The following is a 20,336-nucleotide window of genomic DNA, read 5'->3' as shown; positions in this document are numbered from 1 at the left end:
TCGTGTCACCGCTCCGGAACAACTTACATTCTGAAACAGAATGCTTGAGTGGCACATAAGCAGGCAGGAACCACCTGGACGGGTACGTGTTACTTTTCACGTGGGGATTCCAGTCGCCCACATGTATTCCCAGGGTTCCTGCTCTCGATGAAGGAGATGGTTATTGAGCTCTGGCTGATGGAGGGCTTTGTAATTCAGTAATTAATACTTCTGAAATTATATAGAATATATGCATTTTTATAAAATACTGAGTGTTTCGTATGTATTAGTAACAAATTATTAAAAAATTAAAATGCATAAAAATACTAGTAAGAGTGTAAACAAATTGGTGTCGGTAAACCTTGATTTTTTTTTTTGACTGGTGGACAATTTCACCTTAAAAATTCTTATTTAGATTATGTATTTCTATTCCCCTAGCATTAAACTAAGTCGGTAACAGACCTCAGGATTGTATACTTTTTTTTTAAAGTTTATTGGGGTGACAATTGTTAGTAAAATTACATAGATTTTAGGTGCACAATTCTGTATTACATCATCTGTAAATCCCATTGTGTGTTCACCACCCAGAGTCAGTTCTCCTTCCATCACCATATATTTGATCCCCTTTACCCTCGTCTCCCACCCCCCTCCCCCCTTACCCTCTGGTAACCTTTTTTTGTTTTTTTTAATATAAGCTAAAACCATTTACGTTGTCTTATCTTGAATGAGCCGTTTGTTTGACAGTGTTCTTACCTCTTTGCTTTGAAGGACAGAACTTGGCAAGATTATGCGTACCAGAGCTAAGGAAATTGAAGTGAAATTGCTTCTTTTTGCTATTCAGAGAACAACTAACTTTGAAGGGTTTCTTGCAAAACGCTTTTCTGGCTGCACCCTGACAGATGGAACCCTGGTAAGACCTTCCTGAGAGAGGCCAGAACGTGAACTCCGTGGGTAGGGTGGGTGGGCTTCACTTCACTCTTTCACAGTATGGTGATTCCACCATTGGCTCAAGTGCTTAATCCCCCATTCCAGGGATTTTGCTCAATTCCTGTGAGCAGTGATGATGCAGAGTACTCTGCATGGATTTATTGTTTGTCTCTTAGGCGGTACTTCATGTTTTTAGAATGGCCTGTCATCATTTTATCGAAATATTGGCCCCATTTTACAGACTATCAATTTTGTGAGTCAAGGAGGCCTGACTTATTCAGGCACAAATACCTTATTACTTTATTAACTATCACATTGTATTATAATTAGGTATGTTTTTACATGAGGGTTTGTTTTCTTAACGTCTTCTGGTGAGCAAACCAGGTCAGCACGTGTCTATGAACTTCAAAGCCAGTATGGAGAGCTGCAGGTCAGAGAGATACTAAAAGATTAAACACAAAGGTACGAGATCTGAGGATTATGCGCCTCCATTGGAAAGGTGGGATGTGGTGGTGTTGGTAAAAATCATTTCGTCTCCTTGTAATCAAAGACTAGGCAAAAGTGTCTCTCTGAAAACCTCTCTTTTGGAAATCCAGGCCCCCTGCTAACACAGTACGCTTTCTTCTGATTTCCTATCCACGGGGAAACCAGATTTTTATCTTTTATGGTACTTTCTGTATACATCATTATACACGCACAGACCGTGAGTGCATGAATTATGGCTGACTCATCTCTGTTCCCTAGTCATGCAAAGAATACACGGACCACATGCAGGCAGGTAGGAATGAGGAGAGAGAGGAAGAAATCAAAGCTGAGAGAGTCAGACCTGTTGAATTGCTTTTAAAACTGGATTTGTGTTTTTTTTAAACTGCTAGTAACAGAGAAGTGATGTGATTTGGTAGGAAAATCCTTGACCCAGCAGTCAAGAGAAACTTGTGACCATGTCGTGACTCTGCTATAACTCAGTGAACTGTCTGCTCTGTTAAATGACTAGATAGTATCCTTCAATAACAGAGTACCAGGGGGAATGAACAAGGCATAAAACCCAGAAACCATAAAGAAAAGTCCTGAAAGATCTGACAACATAAAAAGAACAAAATTCTGTTTGGAAAAACAGACCATAAACATAATTAAGGTGTAAACAACAAACCAGGAAAAACCAGTTTAAGCTATATAAGACAAATGATCAATATCCAGCATACATAAAGAATTTTTTTAAAAATCAGTGCAGAAAAGACCCATTAGAAAAATGAGTACAGGTTTTAGCAGGAAATTCATCGAAGAAATACAGTGGGCTAATAAACATGAAAAAAACAGAACAAAATACTAATTTCATACATCAGGTTGGCCAAAAATATTGTAAGACTAACAATATAGAATTTTAGTGCTAGTGTACAAGTTGATACAGACTTGTTGGAGAGTGAATTGTCATTATGTATCAAACATTTAAATGCCGGGGGCAGCCAGTTAGCTCAGTTGGTTAGAGCTCAGTGCTCATAACACCAAGGTTGCCGGTTCGATCCCCGCATGGGCCACTGTGAGCTGCATCCTCCTTTAAAAAATATATATATATATAAATGCGCATGCCTTGTGAGGCAACAATTTCATATCTAGATATGAAGTCTACAAAAAAAGCCACACATATAGAGGGGATCCAACAAATCCACCAACAAAAAGATGAATTGCAGCCTTAAAAGCAAAAAAAAAAAAAAGAGATTTCCATAATGTCCATCGTTGAAGAATGGTTAAATAAAATGTGGTATTTTATTGTACACTGTGGAGTAGTGTACAGCAGTTTAAAAGGGGTAGAATGGGGGATAGATCCAGTTGTGCTATCATAGAAAAAAAAACCCTCTCAAATACAATGTTAAGTGCAAACTATAAGCTGCAGGCCAGTACATATGGTATAATTCCACTTATGTAAAAAGCAAAAAGCATGTTTATGTATGTAAGTGTGTAAGAAAAAGGTCTGGAAATAATAACAGCGGATATCTCTGGGGAAGGAAGTTGGAGTGAGAGTAGGTAGAAAAGCAAAGAATTTTTTTTTCATTCTACTCTGGTATTTTGTTTGAATTTTTCTTATACAAAATCAGTTGCATACTTTTGAAACATATTTTTTGCATTTACATACTTTATTTTTCAGGTTTGTTTTTTTTTTAAATGAGGGAGATGGGCCAAATCAGTGACTTCCAAACTCTTTCTTCTAACAAACACTAACGTGGAATCCACACAGAGAATAATAGCTAAGATACTTTGAACGTCCACTGTGTGTTCCATAGTGTGCTAGGTGCGTTTGCTTAAATTCCATCACTTTGCTTCATCAGCTGGAGAAGGTAGGCGCTATACTCATTGGCAGCTTACCCGAGGCTGTGCAGCTTGCATGTAAATACAGCAAAAGTGAGCTGCTGTGACTGAAGCAGGGGAGTAAGTGCAGAGATTGGTGCTGGAGTCCTGTTCACTTGTTTACCCTTCGCCTTTGCTACCTTCTCTACCCCCCACCCTTCCACTCCTAAAATCCTGGGACTTCAGTGGGATCTCCTCTTTGCCCCCCAAGGCCTGCCTCAGAGTAGGTGTCTCAGGGCACTGGGCTCACTAGTGGTGGCGGCAGCACTCGGTTTTAAGGCAAGACCACAAGGCCCTACCTACTCAGTGCCACTCATGACTTTATCAAAATAAAATGCGGCTGAACCACAAAGCGCTCTTTCCGTACTTAACAAATATATATGTACATGCTCTCCTCTGCTTGTTAATTCATGTTCAGAATTGATTTCTTTTTAGTAACAAGGGCAAAATAGGCCGAAAAACAAACGAACATGCAAGTCGCAGAAGGAAATAGGTAACAGCAATGCCACTGAAAGAAGCGTGCGTCTCTCCTGAGAAGTATTTGGTTAACGTCAGTGCCTGCCTGATTTCCTCATGCTGGCTCTTCTCTCTGCCCTACCCACGCCATGCTTTGGGCCTGGTTTCAAGCAGAGACTCCCATGGCTCTCAGTTCAGCCCTACAGAGATCTGCTTGGGGACGAGGAAGTTTAAGCATTGAGCACAGGCCCCACCTGGGAATGCCTCCCTGAGTGCCCATGGCTTCCCGCTGGACAGGGTTGGTAGAGCGTAAAGGCAGGCTCTACGAACCAGTGACCCAGCTAATAGGTCCCAATGAAGGATGCTTGAATAGCATCAGTGCCAAACACCTGTTTTGAGCTAGTCTTCCCCTCCTTTGGCTGGACCCTACTTCCTGGTGATTTTGATTTCACATTTAGGGAGTTACAGGTTACGGGGGAATAAATGGCCGAGGATAGCCTGTAAACTTGGGGCTGTCCCAGAACACATCAGGTCTCTCTTGTGCTAGGAAATGCCCCAAAGGTCAAAAGAGCCAGAGTAACATGGTCAGGAAAGGCCCCTCTAAACAAGGTGAGGCAACTGAACAGGGCAACCATGTAGAGACCGTGAAAAACTGGCAGACGCTATATGGAAATTTGTGAAGAACAGTGCTTTTCTGTAGAGAACAGGATTAGGGATGGCCGAGTGGCAGGTGGCTGACTGGAACCTACTCTGTCTTAGAGCTGACTGGCTGGAGGTGCTGCGTTTTGGCAGCAGGGCCTCGCTCCATGTCCACTCGCTCTGCCAGGGCCCTGCTCCTGGAGGGCAGCCTTCCGCCACCCAGCAGATGCACGGTCAGCTAGCAGCACTTGAACCTTTTCACCAGTCCCTTCCTTTTTGGTCCTCCATTTTTGAAATTTTCTGCCATAATTGATTTACAAATATCTCCTCCGATTGTTCAGTGGTTGCTTCCTCTCCTATCAAGTTTGCAGAGAGTTTCAGGTTACAAATCCTTGGCCAGAAAAATCCTGCTGAGCCATGAGTTCTTTATCCTCCCCTCCCGTTGGTTAGCTGCTTTCTCCACAGGTTTCTCAAAATTGTTCAACTTCTTTAAGTCAGACACCTCCCCCCTGGCTGTTCTTTGTTCCAGTTCTGATGACCCAGCGATTCTGCATTCCGAGTCCTGACAGTGACTGCTCCGTAGCCTTCGAGGATTTTTCCCTTAAACATTAGTTTCTAGAAAGGCAACAGAACTCCTGTGGTCTCTTAAACAAGGCAGGCCAGGTCTGGGAGAATTGGTTCACTGCTACCTGCTGTGGGAAGATGTGAAGGCCGTGCTTCTCTCTGTAGGTGATACTCACTTTGAGCTTGGTCCTGCCATCACTTTGCTGTGGACAAAGTTGAGCCACACCTTCTTCACCTATAGCAGAGGCCCGGTCAGATTAGTCGTGGCCACTGGCCGTGCGCCCAGCAGACAACGCCGGGAAGAGGCTGGCCTGGGCTGGTCCAGGGCTCCCACCGACCTGACTCCCAGTCTACCTGTTGAGCACTCCGCCTGAAGACCCCTGTTCCTTGTCTCTTTACCTTCTCCTCATGCTGCCTTGCTCTCCGGCTGGTTTTTGTTTTGTTTTGTTTTTTTAAATCTTTTGTGGCCAACATTTTATTTCCGAGTATCAGAATAAACTACAAAATGAACCAAGGTATATCTTGATACCCTATAACAAATGCCAAATTTCATAGAAAGTTAGTGAATTTCTTGGAAAGTTATGGAGCAGATAAGTCAGCCAAGGAGCCAGGTTGAGCAGAGACCCTCCCGAGCCCACCTGTCTCCACCCTTGTCTGATTGACAGTGGAACAGTGAGGGTGCGCTTGAGGGACGACAGCTCACCTGGGAAAATCTGCCTGTTTGGCTTCTCCTAGCTGATCAGCGTGATGCATCACCTCTTGCTCTGTTGTGGCAGATGGGACTTTGACATCTGCTAGAAATGTAGACTGAGAGAACCTTGCGGACAGGATTTGTTTGGGTTTTATTGTACTAGCCCTAACAAGTTTGTAATGTCCAGTGCTGTCACTGTTACTGAAAGAATTGAGCTGCCACTGCTTTTCGCTAATTGTCTCAACTCCTGACCCTTTAGGAGGGATTCAAAATAGTCTGTAAATTAAAATGCCTTGAAATTAAAAGCAGATGTCTGGATGTGATTTAACTATACCCATATGCATTATTAGTGACTCGGTGATTATACATTCAAGGTAAATATTATATTCAGCCTCTATGAAAGCAGAGTAGATCGGGTTATGTTTTTATAACTGGCTCAATGAATTTGGGAGATTTTTTTTTAAAATAAAATTTAATTTTTTTCCCATTTCTTGCAGCTGGGTTTCTCCTTTCCTTGGCCATTGCATAAGTTGCCTTTCTAAATAGAATCGTCTTTTGGCTTATAGGGGTCATTTTAATATACAGTTTCATTTGCCCAGTTTTTAAAATTACATTATAAATATGGAAGCTGTAGGTATGATTTTTGTCCATACGGATTGAGCATAAGAGTGTTTGTAAAAGTCTTACTCCTTACAAAAGCCCACACAGAGTGGCTCACCCTACACCTCAGTCTTCCGCCAACTTCACTCCTGCATTAGGAAGAGTGTGTCAGAGGAGGCATAGTCTGGGCAATTCTGCTACAGTACAAGGTCTTCTGTCCTAAAGAAGGACATAGTTTTCCCTTACCCAGTGAGCCCCCTTTCGTGTTTCAAGATATTTTATAAATGCTTTATTTGGTGGTAAAGGAATATATTCCTTCATTTGAATAACATCCTAGTAGAAGATTCTGTTTGTTTCTGAAAAGAAAGTAACACATGCTCAAAATAGAAAATACGGAAATTACAGGCAAGAATGGAAAAGCAGAAAAAAAAGTCCTTCGTTTTCCCATCAATCAGATGAGGATTTGGGTATGTTCATTCTGTATGTACATTTTAAGCAATTGAAATTGCACCTTTTAAATACATTTTTCTCTGCTTATTTGTTTAAATTGAAATATAATTCATATAACAAAATTTCACATAAAACTTCCCATTAAAAGTGTACAATTCCTTTTTTATTTATTTTTTAGTTTTAGTATATTCACAAGGTTGTGCCACCATCCCAACTATCCAATTCCAGGATATTTTCACTGCCCCCAAAAGAACACCCCACCCCACCCCCCAAAAACAGTTGCTTCCAATTTCCTCCTTCCCCCACAGCCCCAGGCAACTACTAATCTACTTTCTATCTTTATGTCTTAGCCTATTCTGGACTTTTTTATATAAATGGAGTCATATAATTATGGCCTCTGTACCTGGCTTCCTTCACTTCACATAGTGTTTTCAAGGTTCATCTATTGTATAGCATGTATCAGTACTTCAGTCTTTTTTATGGCTGAATAATATTCCATTATATGGCAATGCATTTTGTTTATCCAGTTGTCAGTTAACAGACATTTGAGTTGTTTCCTTGTGTGCTCATTTTTTGTGTGAACATATGTTTTCAGTTCTCTTGCAGTTACATCTGGGAGAGGAATTGCTGGGTTATATTGTAACTCTATATTTAACTTCTTGAGGAACCTCAAAATTGTTTTCCACAGCAGATCACCACCATTTTACGTTCCCACTACCAGTGTAAGAGAGTTCTGATTTTTCTACATTCTTTGTTATTTTTGTTTTTTTGTGTTTTTTTTCATTAGAGCCATCCTCATGGGTGTAAAGTATCTCATTGTGGTTTTGATTTGCATTTCCTAATGATTAATGACATTAAACATTTTTTTCATGTGCTTATTGGCCATTTGTGTATCTTCTTTAGAGAAATGTCTGTCAAGTTCTTTGCCCATTTTTAAATTGGATTGTTTGTCTTTTTATTATTGAGTTGTAGGAATTTTTGATATATTCTCAATATATTCTTTATATTCTTTATATTTTTTACCATATATCAGATATATGATTTGCAAATATTTTCTCCCATTCTGTGGCTTGTCTCTTTTTTTTTTAACTTTCTTAATTGTGTCCTTTGATGTACAAAGGTTTTCAAGTTTTATGAAGTCCAATGTATCTATTTTTCTCTTTTGTTATTTGAGTTTGGGTGTCATACTCAAGGTCACAAACATTTTTTTAAAATATAGTTAATATACAGCATTTTGTTAGTTTTAGGTACACAAAACAGTTACTCAACTAGGGTTCCCTTTTCCCATCATCCTCTCCAACACTTACCTCTTTGTTGTCTTTTTGATGATGGACATGCTGACAGGTGTGAGGTGGTACCTCATTGTGGTTTTGATTTGTGTTAGCCTGATGACTAGTGACATGTCCTCTTTGGGAAAATGTCTGTCCAGGTCCTCTGCTCATTTTTTAATTTAATTGTTTGTTATTTTGATGTTGAGTTATTTGAGTTCTTTATATGTGTTGGATATTAACCCCTTATTGGATGTGTCATTTGCAAATGTCTTCTCCCATTCAGTGGATTGCCTTTTTGTTTTGTTGATGGTTTCCTTCACTGTGCAAAAACTTTATTTGAATGTAATGACATTTGTTTATTTTTGCTTTTGTTGCCCTTGTCTGGGGAGACATATCTAAAAAGATACTGCTAATGCTGATGTCAAAGAGTTTACTACCTATGTTTTCTTCTGGGAGTCCCAGGTCACAGACATTTACTTATGCTTCGTTCTAAGCGTTTCATAGTTTTAGCTCTTACATTTGGCTCTTTGATCCATTTTGAGTTAATTTTCATATATGATGTGTAAATAGTATTATTTTATATCCTACTTTTCCTCATATGTCTTAAGTGCTTTCTTAATTACTATATAATATTTCATTATACAGTGTTCCATAATTTCCCTAACTATCCTTTTCTTGTCGGACCCTTAGGTGCTTGTCATTTTTTTCACTTTTATAAATAAGGCCACAATGAGCATTTTTGTGAACAAGTCTTTGTTCACATGTGAGATTATTTTCTTACGATACAACTGGAATTATAGGGTCAAAAGGTAGGAGCATTTTCAAGTTTAAGGTAGTCTTGTGTTTTAAACTGCTTTCTGTGTTCTTGTCTTCTTGTGGATATTCCTGCTTAGTCTCTCCCATCACTGAGCCTTGATATTAGTGATGGTTTATTAAGATTCAGAAGAAATAGTCACTCTTTGTTTTAGTGCATTTTATGGGGCCAACTCTGCCAGATAAAGACAAAGCGATCTGAAAATGTTGTTTTCATTATGAGAGTAACACATGCTTCCACTCCTAGGTATGTACCCAAGAGAATTGAAAATTCTCCTATGTTCGTGCATACAAACCCTTGCACACAAATGTTCGTAGCACCACTATTCACAGCGATATATCCGAGAGTGGATTATTATTCAGCCATTAAGAGGACTGAAGCACTGACACATATCACAACATGGATGAACCTTGAAAACACTACACTAATTGAAAGAAGCCAGACAGAAAAGACCATGTATTATATGACTCCATTTATGTGAAATGTCCAGAATAGGCACATCCATAAAAGACAAAAAGTAGATAAGTAGTCGCCTAAGGCTGGGGGAGGGGAGGATTGGGAAGGGAAAGCTAATGGACGTACGGTTTTTTGGGGGGTGAAAAATGTTCTGGGCTTAGATAGTGGTGATGGTGGCACACCCTTGTGAATATACTAAAAACCACTGAATTGTAAATCATCTTAAAATGGTGAATTTTACGTTAATTATATCACCATTTTAAAATATTAAGGGTTTTAGAAAATACTGTCCGAGTTTAGTTATAAATCATCTTCACTCTACAGATAAATAATTTGTCTACCAGAGAGAGAGAGAGAGAGTAATACATGCCATTTAAAGCTCAGAGAGGATAAAATATTTTAAAAGAGCAATCTCTTCCTTCTCAACTACTCTAAATCCCTCTCCCCAGAGATGTCCACTGCTTAATAGTTTGGGGTATGTTTTTGAGACTCTCTTACACACACACACATATTTTTGTTTTGTTTATAGAAAATGTTGCCAATATGTCTGAAGAGGATATTATTTAGTACTTCTCATCTGATCAGCATTTATTCACAAATATTTTCCAGCTCCCTCTTTGTGCGGGGGCTTGGGGAAAGATGAAACATAGAGTAAGGCAGATGCTTATGGTCTAGCAGGAGAATTGTCACCATAATTGTCACAATATCAGAGATGAGCGTGGTGGTACCAAGAGGGGGTGCCAGCAATAGTAAATCAGTTGTGCTTTGTGCTATGCCCACAGCCCTATCAGCTGAGGTCTCCAGGCCATCTCTTTAAGGACAAATCAGGAATTGGGCTGAAGTAAAGTCTTTATGGAATAAGAAATGCAGAAATTGCAGAACGTTCATTTCATAACTGAAAGCTTTCTCCTCTAGGGAAAGGAAACAGACGAGTCTTGAATGTCAGAATTCCTTCTTTGATCATTTGAAGTGTCTAGCTAGGGCCTCAGAAGTGGATTTGTGCAGGCGGACCCAGATATGGATATGCTATTGACTAACGCCAGGCTCTCTCTTCCTAACAGTAAATTAGACCGCTTGGCTGTCCTGTGGCCCTTACTGTTTTGGAGGCGTTGGGAATCCCATGTGGTTTAATTAGTAGGAATTAACTTATTATATGAAGAATTTTTCTATCCTGTATAGACTTGAAATCAACTGTCCCAGCAAAAAAAAAAAAAAAAAAGCTTTTAAAATTGGAAAGTCGTTCATTTCTTGGCAAATTTTTTGTTTCATTGAGCAGCCCCGGAGCTCATGGAATATGTCATTTGAGTTATTTAAAATCTAAAGCCAAACTTGTAATTCTCTATGGTTTACGACAGCTGCAAAGCGAGAATGAGAAGTGTGGTCTGGTTGGCTCTGACAACAGGGCTTGCTCGTGCACAGAAGGCTGGGTTGTGCCGCTGATTGCTCTCTGCAAAGCCTTGTTCTTTCATCACAGCAAATTAATCTGAGCAGTAATGTAGTGCTCTAAATAGCGGGAGTCTATATCCGTCCTCAGGGCTTCGTAATGTCACATTTACCAATAGCCTAGTGGTTCCTGCGGTACTTTAGGGGCTTCGCTGGAGACCAGGGAGGAAGGGAGAAGCTCAGTATGCCTTTGCCTTGTAATCTGATGGGCCCATTGCTTTCATTTCCTGGAGCTCTCCCAAAGAGACTAAGTAGTACACAGGGACAGGATCTCACTTGTGATCAAAAGGAATTCTTTTTATGAGACTGCTTAGCCCTGTGCTCCCACTTCTTCCCCTTCTGAGATTTGCTGTATCCAGAGGCACAGCCGCAGTTCTTCCTCTTTTAGTTGCCTGCCCGTTAAATACTAACGAACACTCCCACTCACCAAGTTTTCCCCATGTGCCAGGCGTTGTTAAGCTGCGTTGTATACCTGTCTCATGCTTTACGTACATTATCTCATTGAACCCTCGTGACAGCTCTATGTGGCAGGTATTAATATCCTTTCACATTGCATGTAGAAGAAGTGAGGCTTGGAGAAAGAAAGCAGTGTACCCCGAGTGATAGGGCCTGGCCCCAAAGCCAGGGTTTATTACTCAGGTAATGGGACATCTGCCAGGCAGTTGCTCAGGCCAAAGAGGAAATGATTCTTGATTCCTTTCCTTCCTTCACCCTCACATCCACTCCCTCAACAAATCCTCTTGACCTTCTCCTAAATATGTCCCAAATCTGGCCACTTTTTTCTATCTCCACAGCATTAGCTTTGTCTGTTCCCCTGTCAGCCCTTGCTGGGAACACTGCAGCAGTCTCAGACTTATACTGGTCTTGCCTCCATTACAGTCCATTCTCCTCACGGCAGGGAATGAGATTTTAAAAATCTAAACTAGATCATATCACTTCCCTGTTTAAAACTCCCACTGACGGCCCAGTTGCAATGAGGAGAAAGCCTAACCTTTACCATGGCCCATGATTGGGCTCCTGCTGTCTCTGTGCTTTCTGCCCCGCACACGTACTCACTGCAGCCTTTGCAGTGAGTCCCCCTGCTGAGAATGCTCTTCCCCAGATCTTTGCCTGAGTGGCCCTTCTCCTCTGCTCAATTGTCACCTCCTCACAGAGGCCTTCTCTGATCATTATGTATACGAGGTCGAACAATTAGGTTCGCGAACTCATCCTAGAAAAAGTGATACATACCTCATTGCTGAATATCACTAGGTCACCTTCCAAGTGCTCCCCTTGGGAAGCTATGCACCGATGCCAGAGCCTAGTCCACCATTCAAAGCAATTTTGGAACTCTTTCTGGAATGGCCATCAGAGCTGTCATTGTATTACCCTGATGTCCTGAATGTCATCAAAATGTTTTCCTTTCAATATTTCCTTTATCTCTGGGTAAAGAAAGAAGCCATTTGGGGCCAGATCAGGTGAGTAGGGAGGGTGTTCCAATACAGTTATTTGTTTACTGGCTAAAAACTCCCTCACAGACAGTGCCAGGTGAGCTGGTGCATTGTCGTGATGCAAGGGCCATGAATTGTTGGTGAAAAGTTCAGGTCCTCTAACTTTTTCATGCAGCCTTTTCAGCGCTTCCAAATAGTAAACGTGGTTAACTGTTTGTCCAGTTGATACAAATTCATAAGGAATAATCCCTCTGATATTTAAAAAAAGGTTAGCAACATCATTGCAACAAGTTTGGGAACTTAATTGTCAGACCTCGTATAGCCAATATAAAGAAGCACACCCCCAACCTACCCCAATTCCTACATTTTATTCTCATCACACCCTTTTTTATCTGTCTTATTCCGGGTTGCGTCCCTATGGCCTAGAAGAGTGCCCAGAACAGAGGAGATGCTCCTCTCCGACTCAAACATTTCCTTGGGGAAGTTTTCTGTGACGCTCTGTTGCATCCTTTCACAACAACCCCAATTTGTCCTGCCTGGCCCTCATCACATGTTTGTGTGATTATTTGATTAACGTGTGTCTCCCCCATCCGACCATAATCTTTATGCGGGCTGAGGGTGGTCTGTCTTGCCCACTGCTTTACTCCTAGTGCCCAGCACGTCATTTGTTAGTGGATGGAGGAATGATGAATGACTTTTGTTGCATCCACTTGGTTCACTCTTGGAACGTGTTTGCCTCAAGTGAATGAGCAAGGGGTTCTTTAGTGCCCATGACTCCCTCAGGAGTCACCTCAGGATGTTAATAGAGACAGACAGTGGGAATAGGAAAGAAACCTTGGCAATCTTCCGACCTGTAACACTGAGCCAGTGGCCCGCGCTCTACAGCCCCAAATGCCTTTTCAATGCTGCCTTTTATGTTTTACGTCTTACTGCTTACATCCATCCATTGGACATTCCACCAGTGAGTGTGGAGCCCAGAAACACCTCAGTCCACCTCACCGATGTCTACTTCTTGTCATAATTACTGTAATACCTTGTTTTTAAAATGAGGCCTGCTCATCTCTAATTGTGAGGCATTGTCAACCCTGGTAGACCTAGCCATCGGCGAGGAATGATTAGTTCAAAAACTCAAGTCCCATTTCTGTCACTGAATGATTTTGAATTGAGCTTTTAATTTTAACTTCAGCGATTGACTTGCTCTCCCCATCTCCCAAGGACCAAAAGACTTGGCATCCTAGAGATTCAGCTCAATGACATGATCCCCAAACCCACTGTTGAGCCAGTAAGTTCAGGAATCCGACACTATTAACTCATTTTTGTTGTTGTTGTTGAAGCTTAGGCTTTGCAGATTCCCCTTCTCACCATTCCCCTCTCCCTTACAGAGACAACTAAAGCTTACAAATACTGTTTTCAAAGAAACATTTCTTTCTAAAAATAGCCTAATTCTAAAAATAAACTTAAATAGCTCTAAGTTTATAGGGATTTCTTTTTTTTCCACATCAGGCAAAGAAGCCAAAATTCGGAGTGTGTAAATTTAAAATGTTTGCTTGGTTGTTAGACCATATTGTTTCTCAGCAGGATACCACAAAAATCATTATCTTACTAATGATTACCTTGAGCTAATGCATTAATCACAAAGCTTTCTTCATACACTGAGGCTCTGTCTAGCTATATAATAGCATCCAAGTGTTTTGGCCAGAATTCAGTAGTTTACGTGAGTGTAAGCAGAATTGTTTGAAAGCCTAAACCAGACACAGGTGTGGGTTTTGGGGGTTTTTTGTGTTTAAATTTTATTATTTTTCTGTGTGGGGTTTTTTTTGGTTTTTTTTTGTAATGTCTTCAGCGGATATCCTGGCACTTGACAAAGTCATTCACGCTGTAGTCCATCTGCTGTCCCTCTTGGCTTAGGGGTTAGTTCAAGTTGCTCTACTGATATATGCTAAAATGTCACAAGCACATTTTAGAAATTCCCTCCCCACCTGGCTTCTTGTCTCCAGAGAGTCGTTCCTTGCCCCTTCCCCTCATTGCCAGCATCAGCCAATTCCTTTTGTCCTGCTTGTCCAGCAGAAGTTTCCTTTCTGCTGGAACTCCCAGCTCCCTGACATAAACAACATCTCAAGAGCAAATTTGTAAAAAAAAAAATTCCAGAATTGAGCTGCCTCAATTCTGTAGTTGCACTGGAATTGTCATCATCAGTGTCCCTTCTATGCATCATGTGCTTCATCTAGGATTTCACACACTATCACATTTGGTCTTTCAAGTAGTCCTGCGACTGTATCCTCGTTCAGCAGCTGAGGCTGCTGCAGCTCAGAGAAACTAGATGATTTGGCCAACACAGCAGAGTTGGAGCTAAAACCCACATCTCCCGCCTCCAGCTTTCCCACTGGCCTGTGGTCCCACTCAATGATATATTGTGAAAGAGTGGTCATATTCAGGAGCTGGGAAATAATTTTTCTCAAGGAGATTTTGTTGTGGTTGTTGTAATAGGACTTATTTGGGAAGGGATTTCTGTCTATAATCTAGAACACATAAGCTTAGCTTTATAGTTTGTTCTTGAATTCAAACCCATCTGGCACTTTGATTCATTCATTCATATTTATGGAGCATCCATTACATGCCAGGCAACAGAGATAGGATGCAGAACAAGGTAGATACAATCCTTGCCATCATAGAACCTAGGTGGGAGAAGACACATAAATGGGCCATTGCAATGGTTTAATAAATATTTGGGTAGGTAATGTACTGGGTGGGATGGGAGCATGTGGCAGGGACATCTGACCCAAACTGGACAGACAGGGAAGGCTTCCCAGAAGAAGGGACTTCTATTTTGAAGATAGAAGGATGAGTGAGTTTCAACCAGATTGGGATTGGGGTCAGGTGAGTGGGCAATAAGGTTTTAAGAAGATGGAAAAGCAATGTGAAGGCCTGGAGATGAGAATGTGGCCCATGTTATCTCAGTTCTTGCTCAGTAGATCAGATTTCATGACATAGCTGTTGGAGAGACTTGGAAAAAGCATGTCAATGGGGAAAGCACAGAAACTACTTATTTCTTTCTCATGTCTTCCTAACAGAAAAAACTCGAGTCTCCACTCGCATCCACCAATCCCTTCCTGGAAGATGAACCAGCATCAGAGATGGAGGACCTGGCAATAGAGAAAGGAGATTTAGATCAAGTAAGTCTGGTTTGCATTTCCATGTGCAGCCTACCTAATGTTTGTTTCTGAAAATGAGTCTGTTTGCGCTAAATATGATCCTTTGGCTGTTGGCCACATTCAGAGATTACAGCTTTGGTGGTCTTGATAGAAAGCCTTTATCTGAAAGTGCATTTAGAAAACTGAGCAAAAGAGCAACCTTTCCTGCCCTATCCCTCTGCTCCTGAAGAACCTCACCACTGGAATTAGCAACACACTTAAGCTTAATTAGCCCTGTGATGGGGCAGCAGAATTCTGCCCTGCTTTGTTCATCATCTCCTGCACTTGTCAGCTTAGCTCTCAGTTGTGCTCTCATCTGGTCCGGCGATGATGTGAGAGGCGGAAAGATCCCCAGTGAAGTTAGCAGCACCATCAGCTAGGAGAGGCCCCTACTCAGCGTAAGCTGATCTCTTTAGGTCTGGAAGCCATTGAGGAGGCCTGGAAACATCAAGGTGACCAATAGCATATTTGGAGAGTTACTTTTCAAAGCACGCTAGCACTTTCATTTCCTTTGGATTTTTCTGTCCAACTCTTAAATTTCCTCTCCCTTCATCCTACAGAATGGTGTTTTTGTTTCACTGCCATTTTATGACAAGAGCAATAAATCAGAACTTTTCCTGTCTGGATTAGTTATTCTTCTTTTTAATTTTCTACACTTGGCTGCTAACTAATTATTTTATAGTATTGTTTTGCTCCAGACACTACCAAAAGGGAGGCTGGCTGGAAAAACCAGCTCTGGGAAACCTGTAGCCACACTCTTTGCAGCTAACCCTACATTCCTAGCACAGTGAGGGTGGGTGTACAATCCTAACAGGAGCCAAGAAAGCACAATTTCCAGGAGCAGTTCTGAAGTGATGCAATAACACGTGTCTGGTCCATTGATTAAATAATTGTAATAACATGAACACCTCACATTTTTATGGTGCTTTATAGTTTAAAAGTCTTTTACATGCTCCATTTCATTTCGTCTTCACAGTTCCTGCCTCTCATTTTATAGGATTTTATATGAGCTGCACTGCTTGCAACTGAGAGAGGTTAAGTGATTTGCCCAGGGTTACAGAGTTTGGAAGTGGAGGAGCTAGGACTGGAAGCCAGGTCTAGAAATCAGAAACTAGAATTCTTTTTCTGGCACTCTTTTTACTACACTGTGATGTCTCAATGAAAAGTAGAGGACATAGAAATGAATCCCATGAATAAAAGTGAATGAATAAAACTGAAGGGATACCTTGAGGCTATATCCCAGAGGTCTGTGGGATTAGAGGTAATGGATTTAAAGCCATCCTATCAGCCAGCATGGGAGAAAACAAAAGATTTTTTTCTAACTGAAGAAATGCATCTCTTGAAAGACCCTATCTCCAGAGCAGAGTCGGTAAATGCTGTGCTCGCCTCCACCCATGACCACATCAAAATTATAACTACACTACAGAACAGCCATCATTGAGAATCGCCTGAAATCTAACTGAACAGAAGTTCTGTAACTAAAGATATACAGAATAAGCCACTTCAAGACTTGTAGGAGGGGTGGAGATGCAGAACAGGCTGGTCCCACATCTACATGTGACAGTTAAAAATTGGGATGGGTATCTCAGCTGCAAAGTTCCACCCTGAGGAGCAAGGGATCCCAGACCCACACCATTCTCCCCATCCCAGGGTTCCAGTGTTGGGGAGTGAAGTCCCCATAATTTCTGGTTGTGAAAACCAGTGGAAATTGTGGCTGAGTGAGCCAGAAGGCAGCTGCAGTCCTAGGCTCTCCTCTTAAAGGGCCTATGCATGGACTTACTTGCTGATGCACTCACTTGTTCTGAGCTCCAGCACTGGGGCAACCGCTAGAAAGGTGCTAGGGACATTTGGGGAAGAACTGAATTGTCTGGCTTTAGGGCAAGCGGTGGAGGGCAGCTTTCTCCCAGACAGAAGTGCTGGCAGAAACCATTGTTCCTTTATTGAGCTCTCCTTCAATCCACTCTGCACATGGGCACCAAATCTGAGTCTCCATCAACCTGGCTAACATTGTTCACCCTGCCCTGGTGATTCCCTGAAACCCTGCCCCACGCAATTTGTGGGCCAACCTGAGCTGCTTCTAGTGGCTTTTCCATACAAACAGCCTGTCTTGGCTCATGCTGTGGACTTTCCTAAAATCTCTCAAAGGTTCACAAACCCAAACAGTAGCATCTGGCCTCGGTGTGCCCTGTACCTCTGCTAAGCAACAGCAAGCCCGGCACTTGCACAGCAGCTGGCCTCAATTCACAGCTTAACCTCTCCCAGGCACTTCCAAACCCAGCACAAGTGGCAACCATCTGCAGATCACTTTGTAGCTCATACCAAGTGGCCCCTGCATGGCTGACCTTGGCCTGCACCAGAGCCCCTCCCAAGAGGCCCCAGAACCAACACACCCAGTGGCCAGCTTCAGACCACACCAGAGCACCACCAACCACTTCCACAAACAACACACCCAAAGGGCAGACTCAGCAGGCACCAGAGCCCCGCTAAAATAAATCCTGCTCTGTAAGATCATCCCCTATATAACACCTCCTCCACTGTAGTCATGGCCAGTCCTCGCAACCAGTCAATCTGAGGGTCAGGGTCAATCTCTCACTTTGATGTGCCAACAAAAATCAAGGTTCAGTTACAACAGAAGGGCACACACAATCCACACAAGGAACACACCTAGAGCACCCAGCTCAGGTGACCAGAGAGTCTGTGCCACTGTGCCCCACCAGACACCTACTACATAAGGCCACTCTACCAAGACCAGGAGTCTAGCAACTCTACCTAATATATAAAAACAAACACAAGAAGGCAGCCCAAATGAAGAGACAAAGAAACATGTCCTAAATGAAAGAACAGAACAAAACTCCAGAATAAGAACTAAACAAAATGGAGACAAGCAATCTACCAGATGCAGTGTTTAAAACACTGGTTATGAGGATGCTTAGTAGTCTCAGGGAGAACTTCAATGAAGAGATAGGAAACATAAAAAAGAACCAGTTAGAAATGAAGATACAATAACTGAAATGAAGAATACATTAGAGAGAATCAACAGTAGATTAAATGAAGCAGATTGAATCAGTAATTTGGAAGATAAGATAGCAGAAAACACCCAATCAGAACAGCAAAAAGAAAAAATCCAAATAATGAGGACAGTTTACAGGGCCTCTGGGACGATATCAAGCATACCAATATTCACATGATCGAGGTACCAGAAGGAGAAGAGAGAGAGCAAGGAATTAAAAACCTATTTAAAGAAAACTTGCCTAACCTGGCAAAGGAGATAGATATTCAAGCCCAGGAAGCACAGAGAGTCCCAAACAAGATGAACCCAAAGAGGCCAACACCAAGACACATCATACTTAAAATGCCAAAAGTTGAAGACAAAGAATCTTAAAAGCAGCAAGAGAAAAGCAGTTAGCTACCTACAAGGGAGCTCCCATAAGACTGTCAGCCGATTTCTCAACATAAACTTTGCAGGGCAGAAGCGACTGGCATGAAATATTCAGTGATGAAAAGCAAGGACCTACAACCAAGATTACTCTAACCAGCAAAGCTATCATTTAGAAGGACAGATAAAGAGTTTCCCAGACAAGATAAAGCTAATGGAGTTCATCACCACCAAACCAGTATTACAAGGAATGTTAGAGGAACTTCTTTAAGATTAAAAAAAGATCAGAAATATGAATAATAAAATGGCCATAACTACATATCTATCAACAATTACTTTCAATGTAAGTGGATTAAATGCTCCAATCAAAAGACATAGGGTGGCTGAATGGATAAGAAAACAAGATCCCTCATATATATGTTGCCTACAAGACACTCACTTCAGATCGAAAAACACAGAGACTGAAAGTAAAAGGTTGGAAAAGATATTTCATAGAAACGAAAAAAATGCAGGGGTAACAATATTTACGGGTATACCAGACAAAACAGACTTTAAAACAAAGGCTATAACAAAAGACAAAGAAGGACCCACTAACTCTACTTCTGGGTATTTATCTGAAGAAATCCAAAACACTGATTTGAAAAAACATATTCATCCTTGTGTTCATTGCAGCATTATTTACAATAGCCAAGATATGGAGGCAGCCTGGGTGTCCATCAATGGATGAATGGATAAAAAAGTGGTACATATATACAATGGAATATTACCAAGCCATAAAAAAGAATGAAATCTTTCCATCTGCAATAACATGTATGGACTAGAGGGTGTTATGCTAAGTGAAATAAGTCAGACAGAGAAAGACAAGTGCCGTATGATTTATATGTGGAATCTAAAAAACAAAATAAATGAACAAGCAAAACCAAAACAAACTCATAGGTACAGAGAACATTTTGAGGGTTGCCAGATGGGGGAGGGAGGATTAGAAGGATGGGTGAAAAAGAGAAAGCGATTAAGGAGGACAAATTGGTAGTCACAAAATAGTCATGGGGATGTAAAGTACAGTATAAGGAATATAGTCAATAATATTGTAATAACTATGTATGGGGTCAGATGGGTACTAGATTTATCAGGTTGATCACTTCGTGAGTTACATGAATGTCTAATCACTATGTGGTACACCTGAAACTCATATAATATTGTATGTCAACTGTAATTAAAAAATAAAAAATTACCTTAGAAAAGCATCTGTCACATTGTGGGAGGAAAGACTGGCGTGAGAAGGAGTCTGGATGTAGAGGTAATGCTTCTGGTGTATCCTCCTCTTACAGTCGGTCACCTGCCCCTGTGAGCTTGCTTTGTGTAGTAGTGCCATTTTCAAGGCCCTTCTGTCTCCCCAGTGCTAGGGACTGCCATTGTCACATCCAGAACATGCTCGCAGTGTTGCCGTGGAAAGTTATCCTTTTAGTTCATCATCCCTGGATGGGATTAAACTGGATTAGGATAGAGTTCCCCATTGGCTATATAGTCAGTTTTGCCATGTCAAATAAAATACAATTTTTCTTTCTCATGGAAGTTTTTGCTCATTCTGGAAGCTCAAGGTTATGGTTGTAAGGCCCAAGATCTGTTCATTCTAAGGACACAGAACACAGATACACGGGGTAAAGCAGTGTCACGTGGTGGGGAAAATGTCAGACTCTGGTCTGTCA

General features: G+C 41.4%; 1 protein-coding gene across 1 annotated transcript in view; it reads left to right on the top strand.

Moving 5' to 3' along the window:
- The window catches only part of VPS53 (VPS53 subunit of GARP complex), a 134,491-nt gene that overhangs the window by 51,206 nt on the left and 62,949 nt on the right, over positions 1-20,336 (top strand). Inside the window, exons 11-12 of the mRNA XM_074319960.1 lie at positions 748-889; positions 15,135-15,236. Coding sequence (XP_074176061.1) covers positions 748-889; positions 15,135-15,236 — 244 coding nt within the window. The remainder of the gene's footprint in view (positions 1-747; positions 890-15,134; positions 15,237-20,336) is intronic.

Source organism: Rhinolophus sinicus, linkage group LG15 (genome assembly GCF_036562045.2).
Source record: "Rhinolophus sinicus isolate RSC01 linkage group LG15, ASM3656204v1, whole genome shotgun sequence".
In the NCBI taxonomy this organism is placed as follows: Eukaryota; Metazoa; Chordata; class Mammalia; order Chiroptera; family Rhinolophidae; genus Rhinolophus; species Rhinolophus sinicus.
Note: the sequence above shows the minus strand (reverse complement) of the source record. Positions and strands in the feature narration are given on the sequence as shown.